Source organism: Musa acuminata, chromosome BXJ1-10, assembly GCF_036884655.1.
Source record: "Musa acuminata AAA Group cultivar baxijiao chromosome BXJ1-10, Cavendish_Baxijiao_AAA, whole genome shotgun sequence".
In the NCBI taxonomy this organism is placed as follows: domain Eukaryota; kingdom Viridiplantae; phylum Streptophyta; class Magnoliopsida; order Zingiberales; family Musaceae; genus Musa; species Musa acuminata.
This window is the reverse complement of record NC_088336.1, coordinates 29,755,191-29,769,026: the sequence shown is the minus strand read 5'-3', so window position 1 is coordinate 29,769,026 and position 13,836 is coordinate 29,755,191. Positions and strand designations below refer to the sequence as shown.

Sequence of the window (13,836 nt, the reverse complement as noted above, 5' to 3'; positions counted from 1 at the left end):
TTTTTGTGTTTTGCATCAAAACTATAAACAAGATCGGTTTACAAAATTTGGAGTGATCACTCGTCAAAATAGGTAAAATGATCTTAAAATAACTCAGGTTTTATGTATCATAACCTATTTTTTTTATAGATTATGATGTAAAAAATAATTAATCATCTCAACACCTTAAAACTTAGAGGGTGATATCTGGGTGGATAGAAGCTTAGGATAGTGTTAAGCGTTGATTGGATTCACAAGTTTGCATGTTAAGTTTATGAAAACTTATGAATGTGCTCAATATATAGTGAGCAGTCATTTTACGAACTTACGATATTCCTCTCATGATACTGAGAGCGGATGATCCTCTATAGACACTCAATAACCTTCGTAAGGTTAACTGTCACTCTCAATGACCGACTGTGCTAGGTTTGAAACTTTTAAACCTATAAGTTCGGTATCAAAGAATGAAATACTCATATAAGATATCATTGGTGTCTCAAGTCTAAGGATCATGTACACCACTAGGACAACAGAATCACTATCTGACAATAAGGTATTATTAACCGTCTAGCATTCCGTGAGCAGATCAATCAGTAAACTCATTCTCCAATAAGCACCTGCATTGTAGCTATTCCCACACAAGCAACTATGAGATCAGTTGTCTTCATTATATTGACGGGTGTACAATACACTAATCTCTCCAATTATCTATCTCGATGTCTCTTTCGAGTAACATATGACTAGAATTATTTAAGGTTTATGTTTAAAGGTAAATTTATCTCATTATTATCATTTCATCACGATCTGATTCCTATTGCACAAATCCACTGACATCACAATATATATGCATATATGCAATAAACAACATAAAGTGATAAAATATCAAAATATAATAAGAAAAAAAAATATGTATCATGTCATACGTATCATCACTCACTTGCAGGGCATCTATGACTGATAGAGCTATACATCCAATAAGAGCCAATTCGAAATCATTACGAGATAGTAGTCGTCGACTCCTCACACCTTAGAGATTGGTTATACTAGGAGTAGTCCGTTAGTATACCGTTTTGTAAAGGAATGACATTGAAACATAGATATTATGTGGACTTACTTAGAAAAGACAACCAAAAAGATGATAAAATGAGCATATTTTGAAAGGTAATAATAGGAGTTTAGAGTTGGCGACCTAGTTTTATTGAAGTTCCAACTAGCATTACTTTAGTTCTTTAGACATAAAGTACATAAGGGGTTGATGCGTAAATATAAATGACTCTTCCTAATTATCAGCATCGTAGACAATGTCTATTTCAAGTTGCAGCTATCGACGTGGCTCAAAATTCACAATGTCTTCCCCGTAAGTAATTTAAAAACATACAATTCAGATATGTAAAATACTTTTTAAAGTATTCCATGGCTACTCCCCACCAGAGTCTCTTATGAAAAATGAGTTGAAACTATTTTAGCGGATCATAAGACAAAGCTATCAAATAGAGTAGTACAGATCGAGTACTTGGTGAAGTGAAAAAAGCTTATCTGAATAGAAGTTACTTGGGAGCTTAACGATGCTTTATAACATGAAGAAGCAATCATCAAAGTCTACTAGCAAGCATTTATAAATGTATCAATAGTTTAAATGAGGAAAAATTATCATGGATGATCGTTGCACACATACAACACCTTTATCAAATAACCATTCATTACTTTTGTTTACTTTTATATATGTTTAGGCAATGTATTTTATCTCATTATTATGTGTTTTGCTTGAAAATTGTAAGTAGGAATTATTTGCAAAGACTATAAAGTGATAGTGCTTCAGAATAGGTAAAACTATCCAAGAATAGTTCAGTTTTTGTAAGTCATAGCCTATTTTCTATAGGTTGTGGTACAGAGAAAAACGTCAATCATCTCAGCACTCCAAAACTTTAAGGGTGACACTTGAGTGGATGAGAGTTTAGGATAGTATTAGACATTGATTGGATTCACAAGTTCGCACGTTAAGTTTATAGGAACTTGCCAATGTGCGCGACACCCGATGAGCAGTCGTTTACGAACTTACAATTATTTATATCTTAAAAAAAAAAAATTTACTTCCTCCCTTGCATAGCAAGTATATGTTAAATTGGTTGTAAAGGTGTCGACGAAATATTAAGATTTATCCATCATTTACTTTTGAACTAATCAATTTATTTTTTTTATAAATCCTTCATAACCGAGGTTATAATTAAATTGATCTTTTGAAAATGGATAACATAAGTCTACCTCATAACTTAAATAATCCCAGTAAAATCTATGATATTATTATAAAAATACATCGTAACTTAAAACAATTTCAACTAAGCCTATAATATTATCATAAGTACACATGTCCGTTTGGAAAGCGAACGTGAACAACAAACCCGCCAGCATGGAAACCGCCCAGGAGTGAAGAGCACGACAAAGCGGAGCGATCAACGGAATGACGCCAAAAAGAACCTATAGCGAGCAAAGAACCCACCGGAGGGCAAAGCGTACGCGAACGACGCCTAGAAGGAACCCTAGCAAGCAAAGAAACCGCCGTGGGGGAAGATCATACCCTCTTGTCCTCCGCGTGGCGTGCGAAGAATTCACAGACAAATGGGCAGAGCTCGTCGCCCTGCTATCGATCCCCGGCGGAGAGTTGATGGAGGATCGGGTTTTAACGAGGCGACAGGATTAGACTCCGCGGCTGAAGGGACTCCGAACCGGAAGCCACCGGCACCTACCTCTCACAGACCTGATTGATGGTGCTCGTGAGTCCCAATCATTCGCACGCGTGTCGTACGTTGCGTGCCGTTAAAGAGCTCCATCAGCACCTTCACCTGCTCCGTCGTCGGGTTCCAGCGGCCGCACATGGTGCTCGCCATCGTCGCACCGAAGCCCTCTTCCATCTCTCTCCACCTTTTTCCACGCAACCCTACGAGTCCTGTAATCGATAGATCCGAAGGCAGCAACTTGTACAATTGGAAGAGAAGGATCTGGCGGCAGATGTTGAAGCCGATCCAACAGACGCTGTCGAGGGTTCGAGTTCGGAGGTCTCTCGGATTCCTAAACGAGCGTCAGAACAACCGGAAACCGATAACTCGGGGAGTTCACCATGATCGGTTGCCCTCTCTTTGTAGAGAAACACCTCCGGTGGGTCGTCCTCCTCTTTGCCTTCAGCAACTGCAGCTGCGAATGAAGACTTGGGATCTGATGTATAGTGATCAGACACATGCATTCCAAATTCTCCGAACAATATCCAGAGTTAGCTTCACATTTTAGTTGATCATATCGATTTATCAATGTGCTCAACAGGAAACCAAGCTTGGTTTGAGAGACCATGGAAAGAATGCTATGCGATGAAGATGTCAATGAAGTGCTAAATGCTACAAAGTCGATGTGGCATTATCATACAATGTAAAGAGTGTTAGTGCCCCCATGGAGAAAGATGATGCATTCTTTTCTCTGTACTAAACCTTTGAATAAACATGTACATGGCAAATATACATGACAAAACTGGCATCTATTTGACATGCATATGGAGAGAGATCTTAGCCTAAGGAAACCATTGGTTTCAGTAGTTACCCCAATGCGAGGAAGCTGTTGATGAAGATTGTATGTTAGCAAGAGCAAATGCGTTTTCTTGTGCTGCTTTGCTTTCCACGAATGCTCAGTAAGAAAAGAATCAGATTTTGAATCTTCAACTCAAGGTTCTCTTTGGATTTGTCTCAGGATATGCAGAACACTAAAGCTCAATCAAGAATCTTCTCCCCGGTCGAAAAGAGGTTCCAGACCACAGTTCCGGCAATGTAGAGTGCTACTGAAACTTTAAACACATCATCCCACGAACCTGCGATTTCTTTGCATGTTAGTATCTGATGAAGAAAATTGCAACAATCACATGCTAGTATGACACTTTTTTCACTGATGGCATTTAGTATATTGGCACCGCATTTACGGGGGAGAAAATTTATGGAATGGTTAAAATGATAATGTTAAGTCAAACCAACTCTAAGATAGTGATGGATCACTAGGTCAACCGAGTGCAATCATCAGATATATTTGCTCTAAAAGAAATTGTTAATCGTTATCAGAATGTGAAAATTAGTTGCATAAATTACCGACTAGACTATTCTCAGTCTCTGCCTATCTAACTAGGCTGAACAAAGAACATAAGCTGAAGAGAAAACGGTATATGTTTTAAGTAGACGATATTCAAGAGCACACGAGGAAAATCTCCACAAATTATAAGAAATGGTTAGGCTTTTTGTGGTTTCATACTAATAAAGGAAACATGAACAAACCATGTTGCAGAATGTAGCCTGTAGCTGCCGTCCCAAAGACACCAGCTAAAACCCCGGCTGTGTTTGAAAGACCAAGAAGCACACCCTGCAAAGAGCACTCAAATGTTATCTTCCTTCTTTAGGAGCATATATGACTGACAGAAAAATGAAAAAGCTGTAGAAAAAAACTGGGCAACTTTTGATGGGACTATTAAATCACTTTGATATAAAGGGATATATGTGTGCAAATAATTAGAAATAGTTACAGCATAGCGAGGACCAATATCTTGGTGGTTAGAGTACAGGCCAGATTGTGAAAATGCATCGGTTCCCTGATCAAAATATACAAGTTAATCATATAGAAGTCGAAAACATAGATAAAGGAGAATGGACATGACTACTGCTAACAGGAATATACCTGACTGCAAGCCATGCATAATATTGCCATTGCAGGAGAGTGGACATGACTTAACTGAGTCAAGAAGAAAGCTGGACCAAGGAATCCAATTGATTGCATGATCTGAATAGAAGCAGACTCGTAAACAAAAAGGCAATATTCAGACATAAACAGATGAAAGAAAAATCCATGCACAACTGCAAAACTATTGATTTTGGCTATTAAGTGATACATCCATGACAATCAAGGCAACATAGTGAGAATTGAGAACCAAACGAAATACTAGTATGAGCTTGTGTAGGTGCATGCGTATGTACATGTGTAGATGTACATTTACCTGGACAAAGTTTTATATGAATGTGCATATGGATGGATTGAATGTTGACTGATAAAGACTGAACTCAATATCAGCAAGGCATTTGTGTTGAGTTTAGGTCATGCCAACTGGCGACATGGTTGCCTTGGTTCAGTGCAGCCTAAAATGAATCTCATGCACCAATCCATGACGAGCAGCGTGTCTTTCCACAACAATATTGATATATCCCCTTACCATGAAATTTAAAACATTGTGCGGAAGTACTTGTGTTTGTCTGAAGCATAATCACTGTGATGGAGAAAGGTTAAGTCAGAATGTGTAACATTATATGATCTATCACTTCTAAGAGTGACCTTAGGAGTTGACAATAATGATCTAACAACTTCAACGACCGAAATCAAGGAAAAACAGATAACTATTATGGACTATAGATCCAAATGTGCATTAGCCAGAACTCAAAGAAAAATGTATTTCTAGGATTTTGTGGCATCTTAATCATTTGAAACGCACAACCAAGCTTGCTTCACATATATTAACATATATCAATAGAAAATTTGATTGTTATTTTTACATGTACCCATAATATGCCAAGAAGGCCTTGTAGATAACTCGTCCTCGAATCTTAGGGGAGCTATGGCTCCTCCTTTAGCCTAAGGAATAATAGATCATGTAGTAGAAAGACTAGTCTTAGGAAAATATCTATAAACCATCATTTCCTTGACTTTTATGGTCTAAGAAGACTTCTCCTAAGTGTTATTCTTAACACAAGAAACTTCTGCGATCGGGCAATTAAAATATCCATGAGTAATTGATATATCTATTGGCCCATAGAGACCATAATTGCACTTAAGTAGAACAGGCTAACGAAATTGATACACATTTCTTTTAAAATAAATCAAATCATATAAGTATTGCTGGAAAAATCATTTAATAACATATAATAAATCTTCCTGTCATAAAAAAGATGCTTTCTCATGAAATTTCCACTGTAAAAGCCAAAAGAACCCATACTTTGCGAACGATTGTCACCGACAATCCTTTACTGACAAGTGTATCTGCTATCCATCCACCAACATTTGCAGAAACTGCCATTGTAAGCCAGGGAAGAATGCAAAACAGACCAGAATCTGTGAGGTTGAACTTCAAAACCTATATAAAGCAAGTAAAATATAATTTCATCAATATCTTGATATTCTAACAAAACTCATAGTAACATTCTGAAATAAAATGCTTAAAGGTGATGAGATGATTATGTCATTTCTATACTCCTTAAAAAGATTAAATTCTTCAATTTGCAAATGATTGAAAGCTTTCTAAGAACAACAGTACTAAGAAATATGGAAGCAGCACAAACTAGAGACTGACGACATAATCAGAAATTAGGATTCAAGTTGCCATGAAAAGATTAAAAAGCATGTTCACTTAAGAGCAGAAATCATGCCAAATTACTAGATAATCTACCTGATTGTAGTACGTTGGCATCCAAGTAAGAAGAATAAATGTTCCCCAGTTGTGGCAGAAGTGGGAAGTTATAAGAGCCCAAACTGGTGGTTTTGATAAGATCAATCTCCATGGTATTGTCTTTACAGGTTCCTTTAGTACATTATCACTGACAATAAGCTTCTTTTCATCAGGGCTAATTTCAGGATCTTCAATAGGAGAACTGTATGCCTGATTATACAGGTGACGATATAAATTAGGCAACATTCAATGGACATACTAACTGCAACTTCAGGGATGAACAAGCCGCTTCAAAAGGCTGATTACTAAAAGTTACTACTAATAATGAAGACAAAAGGAAATGGATCTTTTAAAAACTAAAACTGCCGTTAGTAGCACAAGCCACCAACAGCCATGTTGCATCATATATACCTTACTTAGCCATACTGTAAGCCAAACACTTCCAAGAGAACCGAAGGAATAGAAGACAGAAGGCCAACCAAACTTATGTATCAACAAAGGTGAAAAGGCCAATCCAGTTACTGATCCAAGGTACATCCCACTATATACCAGTGCTAATGATCTGCTCCTCTCTGCTACTGGAATCCACCTTGAAAGAATATTATTCATAGCAGGCATGGCAACCCCCTGGCAAAAGCCAACTGTATCAACTTGAGCCAAACATATAAAGTAAAGAGGCCAAAAAAATTGGGAGAGATGGAGTCAGAAGGCAGCAATGCGAAGCATCATTTATTTTAGGAAACTAAAATAGGAATTTTGCTATTATTTGGTTATTTAAATCTTACCTCACCAATTCCCATGAAAGCACGTACAACAAGAAGGAAAGGCAATCCAGCCTTTGCTGCAATAGGTGTAAGAGCCGTGGCAATAGACCACCAAACAACCCCAAACCCCAAGACAAGTTTACCACCAACAATGTCTGCCCATATACCTCCTGCGATCTATATAAACCAGAAAATATAATGGAGCAACAGATTCAAATAAATTCAGCACCAACAAATGCAAAAGGGGCATGCATGCACACACACAAGCTTCCTATCCAACAGTTGATTTTAAGTTTGTGAAATCGTGTTTTCAGCAAAATCACTAAATGAGTAGAAGATATATCTATGAACTATCACCTAAAATATCCAAAAAAATTTGATCTTTTCAGTGATAATTTAGAGATAAGATGTTCCAAAGGGAAGTATCTGATGCACATCTAAGAAGCATCTTTGACATGAATGCAACAAACAATTTTGGTATCCATGCTTGATAACCTTAAACTTAATCCTCTCAAGCCATTTAACTGACATCATGTGCAAATTGTGTAACAGCAACTTGAATACAGTAAAATAGCATCACAAGTTTGATCTAGATTATGTTACATTGTATGAACAATGGTAAATCAGCATCAAAGAGAATTAGACATAGGTGTGCCAAAGAAAAGGTATGACCCATAACAGTAATCAACTATACACTTAGAGAACATTTATCCAAGGGCTGCCTATTTTGCATGGACCAAATACCTCTCTAAACTGAGTAGGAAAAGACAAAAGGGTGTAGCAAAACTATATTGAATTTCACCTTCAAAATATACTAGTATTAAATATTTTTTGGATATAAAATAAAAATTTGTGATGTTTGTTAACTGAAACTATAAGAACATGGAAATGAGTATTAATGTTATATTGACATGGAGGTTCTTCGTCACGATTTGATATGTAGAAAATGTTTGCTCTAAATGAAATCAGATGGCTTATGAAGTTTTAATAATCAAATCCACCTGTTTTAGTTTACTTCTTAATTTGTAAGCTGGTCGAGTTCATATTTTTTAATAACCGGTTGAAGAAATGAATAGTAGTTGAATTGAATCTGAAACCCCTAAAACACTATTTCACCCGAAGCTTAAAACTTTGCAACGTAACGTATGAAACCAAATTCTCATTCTTGTAAATCAAATTCATAGTTATCGAATTCTCATTCTTGTAAATCAAATTTATAGTTACCATATAAAAAGCCAAAGATTCAGGCTCATAAAACAATGGATCAAAAGCAACAAAAAGATGTTCTCAGAGTATGCAAGCTCAAACTCAAAATTACATGATGATGCAAGTGGTTCACCACCAACCTGGGTGAGTAGGTAGCCCCAGAAAAAGGATGATTGGATCAATCCTACAGTTGCAGGATTCCAGTTGAATTCTGCTGACATAGGGAGAATCGCAATGCTCATATTTACCTGTCAAATTGAAATCAATCATATAAAACATCCCATCACATTATCCGATATGCATATTTCACATTTTCTAAAGCATGTAATGATCAACAAATCTTATAAATACTAATTCTCAAATTTGAGCACAAACATGACATTAGTATGAAATTAACTTAAGCCCCTTTTTTTTCTTGTTTTAAATCTTCATAGAGGTGATGGGAACCTAATTCTGTGTACCCTGTTGGAGATCATAAAATAAGATCCAGAGATAATAAGAAAGCAGCCCCCTCTATATGAAGTGAATGTACTGATATAGGCTAAAAAATAATCACAACCCCATTCTATACTCATTAATAACAAATGTACTTTATGCAGTGTGTATAAAACCTTTTCCAGAATTGCCATCATCCATCAGAATGGATGATTAGTGTTACAAGGAGTCTGTTAAAAAAATATTATGAAGGTTCAGATTGACCAATGAAGCATGCTCTAATCTTTAATGACCCAACAAAGGCTGTATATGAGACTCCCAAATTGAAGTATGAATATGTACATTTGAAGGCTATAAAAAAATTTCATGAAGGTATATCGGGTTCAACCACAGATTAAGCTCCGATCTTTAATAACCGAAAGATTGTTAAATATGTAGTTAAAACCTTGTGGATGCAAATCTTCACATTGAAGCATTCATAGATTCAAATCATCGCACTAGCTAGAGCATGCTACAAATTTCACCCTGCCTCTAGCTCCCTCTTTACGTCTACACCTCTCCATTCCAGGCATTTTACTCTCTTCCATGCTGGTACACCTCCAGTTTATATTTGTAGACAAGAACACTTATCATTACAACTGGCACAATAAATTTTTCTGAGATAGTAACTCGGAACTAAAATGAGAAAAAGAGCATTTCATATTTAAAATTCACTGATGTCTCTTTGTTTTTTGCCTACCGGTATATGCACACATGATGAAACTACAAGAATCAAACAGTAGAGAGCATGTATCCCACGGAAAATAAAGCAAGCAAGAGAGGAACGACACTCACGCGGTCCATGTTGCAGAGCAAGAACGCCGAGAAGCAGAGGATCACGATCACCCATCTCTTGGGGAACGTCTCCAATCCTGCTCCCACAGCGCCCAACCATCCGTCCCCTTCCTCCTCCTCCTCCTCCCTCGGCCGCAGAGCCGGAGAAACCAACTCTCTCCGGACGACCTTGGGGAACCCGATCGAGTCCGGGACCGAGTCCGGCACGTCGAACGCCTCCGGCTTCAGGTCAGCGCCTCCGCCGCCCGCTCGGGCTCCCGCGGCAGTCCACCGCAGGCGGCACGGGGTACCGGAACGCCAGGGGCCGCCCCAGCCCAAGGGGTGCGTGCCTCTTCCCCGGGAGGCCTCCCCGTTCCGGATCGGGGGCCTGGGGCGTGTGCTCTTCGGACGCGGCAGTAGATCCGAGGGTAGAGGACAGGAGAGTGGCAGGAGATAAGCTCCCGCGGGGCTCATGGCGTCCAACACCGAAGTCGCGAGATCTCAGGTGATATTTCTGGCCGTGCTTATAAGCTGCAGCATCCGAACCTGTAGAGTGGGAGAGGGGAACGAGTGGTTTATTTATGATTGTAGGATGGGAATTGCATCATCACCGTCCAACCGCCCACTGATGGTGAGAACTGCGGATCGGACGATCCTGATGACGGTGAGCGGAACAGTTCGGGTAATATCTCTTTATGCGCTCGTTGCGAGCCATCAAATATTCTCAGCGCCAGTTTTGGCCATGTGGTCTCTACAGTAAGCACACGAGACTCGATGGCGACTCCATGGGCCGGGCTCAAACTAGACGGGCCCGTAAACGGATTGGATCCGATAACTCGATCCGAACATCATCACCCTCACACAACACTAATGTCAAACTTAACAAAGATGATGATAATTAAACACCAATTATATATATGTATATATGAGTTCCATTTCTTCGTGCAAAGTTGGGCTATGAATTCAATGACCAATCAGTTCGTCGCAGATCGTGTTGCGTGCTTAAGCTTTCGGGTTCTTGGATGCGACTCGACCATCGGTGCCCGCAAGCATGCTGTACTTGTCCTTCCTGGTGAGGCTGGTGCACTCGAAGCCGAGCGTCTCCGCCAGCACTCGCTGTACGTGGTTGGCCACTTCGATGGGCGACTTCCCCGCGGCGCAGGTGAGCTCCTTGGGCAGCTGGTTCAGGAACGTGATCTCGTACGTCGGCGTCGGGTTCATGAAGAAGAAGTAGGGGTCGAACGCCTTCCAACCTCGCGCGGACGTCCCGTGGAACATCCCCTGCCTCGTGTTGATGGCCACCGGGACGATGCGGTCGGTGAGCTCCGCGAAGAGAGCGCTGAAGCGTAGTAGGAAGGCCTCCCTGCACGTCGTGCCCTCGGGGCATATCACCAGATCTCCTTCCTCCAACAAGCGTTTGATGTTCTCCGCGTCCTTCGCCCGCTCCCTCGACAGCGCCACCGCCTTGATGGGGGAGATGAGCTCCGAGAACTTGCTGATGCTATAGGTGACGCAGCTTATCTTGCGGCCGAGGGCGATGCCGGTGACGATGGGGTCGAGCATGGTGCGGTGGTTGCACACCAGGAGGACGCCCGGGTGGCCCTTCTTCGGGGGAGGGGGAGGCGCGCCCCTCACCACCAGCCTGATGCCGACGAGCTTGTAGGTGTAGAAGACAACGCGCTCCGGCAGCGGGAGGTTGAGGTAGATCCGGACGAGCGCGAGGGCGAGACCGATGGGCAACCAGAGGAAGGTCAGCAGCGCCGACAGGGGCGTCGGCCGCTGGGCCAGGCGGCCATCGTGGAGGATCACCGGCCGCAAGAGTTGGTTCTTGGGCACCGGCTCGCTCTTGGTGTACTGCGGCACGATGAAACCTTCCTGGCGACACGAGCAAGCTTGTCCTTAGAACAGAGCCGTCAGTAAACAAGTGGTCAGGTGTTTGTCATCAAACCTTGCAAGCCGACATGAAATGGTGATCACTCTCCGAGTCTCCGATGCCCAAATCCGGAGAACCTTCTCCCAGTTCCACCTGAATAGCCTTCTTCTTCAGCTCTCCGATGAGCACTCCCGGCTTCGCGATGAACCCTGTCGCCCTCCCTGTCTTCGTGACCTCCACCTCCGTCCCCAAGACCTTGTCGACCCCGAGGAAACCCTTGGCGAAGGGTTCCACCATTATCCTGGGGCTCTCCGTGACAATGTACCTCTTGCCGAAGGAGCCGAACACCCTCCAACTCTCAGGGTGCACATCCTTGGCGTAGAACTTGGGCAGGACGGAGCGTGAAACCATCTCGATATCTCTCACCTTCAATCTCGCAAAGGAGATGAACACGAGTATCTGTACGGCCAAAGACTCCGACACGAATGCACGCACGACGAGAACGATCGGAACCGATGCAAGAAGAACGATTCCCCTCAAAAGGCTGCCTGCTTCGATTGCGACGAGCATGAAGTAAGGGAAAGCGTCGCGAGACAGGAGGAGAGTGCCATCGAGATCAGCTGCTATCGTCTGCTCCGATCTTCCCTCTGAGCTGCATTCCACGATGGACTCGAACCTATCCGATCCCATCATGGCAGTACAGAAGGGAACCGAGGGAGAGAAGATGATGATGGGAGAGTTCACGTACAGACATGGGAATATATACGGGCATGGAAGGTGCCATTGCATCCATTTTCTCACCAACCTCCGGGGATCGTCAACGTGCATAGGCAGTCGCTTATGCTGTCCCATGTACAGCGAATGAACCAAACCACATGGCCAAACGCATTGACGTAAAAGCCATGAAACAGCTCTCGCCAGCTGCAAGAAAGATTGTTGGTTGGGAAGAAGGCAGCCCTGCATCAGCTTTCTATGGATGGCTCATACGCTCTTCTCTTTGCATGCGTGCAATGGGCTTGGAGTGAGCTTGAGCAAGGCCTTGTCGATACTTCTTCGGCAAGTTAACTCTCATCTCGGTCTTTCGGCTCTTCAATGTTAAACCATTTCAACCACACACCGATCGACCAGCCAAACCCTTCAGACTCGTATACAGAAAGAACAAGTTACCGATCGAGGTAGGAGACGGCCGGTAGGTGAGAATGAAAGGAAAACTAGATAACAGTTGCTGAAGCGTGGAAGACGTAGAATACATCCATTGCAAGAAATGGCGTCGAGAGGCCACTACCATTCATTTGCTCACTCTGTCAACACACCTCACGAGCAGTTTCCTTCCTCATTCACCGCAAGAAGATTCAGTCGGAAGCCTCCTCTTGCTCTTGCCACTCTCCGTCAATGGAGAGTTGCTTTCAGCGTCTTCACCCGGAAGCGTTCGGAAAAAGTAGATGAAGCAAGCTTCGTTGACTAGGAAGCAATTCAAGTACTGGTTCGTTCACGCTGACATCATGACGGGATTCTGCAGCTGTTCTTTTCCGGCCGTCGACGAGCCAATAATAGCATGCCGTAACGCGAAACAAGGAAGCCCACCACAAGCCGCTGCGTCCTACTCGCAGTAAATGACGTTGGAGCAGAACATATCAAGGTTCGGAAAACTCAAGCGTCTGCCGTGCTCTGGAGAATCAAAGCTTGTCCCCTCCGTCTTCGGCAGCTACTTGAACTCGAGATGGAGTCGCTGCAGAGACGCCGTCAACCTGCACGTCCCATTTAGTCCGACAACAGTTCCGTTCGAACCAAAATCCAATCTATCCGATGTGATTCATTGATCAATGATTCCAATCGAAATTAAAACCGGCCTTTATACAATTCGACTTCGATTCTCCTAATCAAGAAATCAAAACTATCGATCCAGAAACCGGAGTCAAGTCTCCATTATTGGGATGAGGCTGGTTGTTTGGCTTTGCCGTCGTCAACCTCTCTGCCATTCCTTTGCCTCCAAATCGGAAGACTCACCGTTGCATATTTGTTGTGCTTCACGGTCGTCAACATGAGGTACTTGCACACGTATCATGCAATGTGGAGTTATTTTACCCTTCTCTTTTAATTACTTTCACTTAGATTTTGTATATCCATAATTCCCTCTCTCTCATAGATATTATTTTCTACCTTAAATCATCCCATCGTCAAATCAAATTTACCATATATCTGATTTGATCAAATTCAATTTTAATATTTTAATATTTATTAAAAATGGTATATTTCACTTTCGGCTCCGTTCGTAGTCGGTGCCATGTGTACGGCGCATCTCGAATATA

At 41.8% G+C, this 13,836-nt stretch overlaps 2 protein-coding genes across 2 annotated transcripts; both read right to left on the bottom strand.

Annotated features, from left to right (window-relative positions):
• Window positions 1-3,322: 3,322 nt before the first annotated feature.
• On the bottom strand, window positions 3,323-10,209 carry LOC135596083 (probable anion transporter 1, chloroplastic). The gene is made up of 10 exons (XM_065087798.1): window positions 9,676-10,209; window positions 8,547-8,654; window positions 7,222-7,377; window positions 6,848-7,063; window positions 6,437-6,646; window positions 5,987-6,124; window positions 4,681-4,782; window positions 4,529-4,594; window positions 4,284-4,368; window positions 3,323-3,829 (listed from the first exon to the last, which is right to left on the bottom strand). Exons 1-10 carry the CDS (start codon window positions 10,126-10,128, stop codon window positions 3,732-3,734), a joined length of 1,632 nt encoding a protein of 543 aa, XP_064943870.1. The 5' UTR covers window positions 10,129-10,209; the 3' UTR covers window positions 3,323-3,731.
• A 302-nt stretch (window positions 10,210-10,511) lies between these two features.
• On the bottom strand, window positions 10,512-12,236 carry LOC135596084 (glycerol-3-phosphate 2-O-acyltransferase 6-like). The gene is made up of 2 exons (XM_065087799.1): window positions 11,603-12,236; window positions 10,512-11,529 (listed from the first exon to the last, which is right to left on the bottom strand). Exons 1-2 carry the CDS (start codon window positions 12,218-12,220, stop codon window positions 10,657-10,659), a joined length of 1,491 nt encoding a protein of 496 aa, XP_064943871.1. The 5' UTR covers window positions 12,221-12,236; the 3' UTR covers window positions 10,512-10,656.
• Window positions 12,237-13,836: the final 1,600 nt, after the last annotated feature.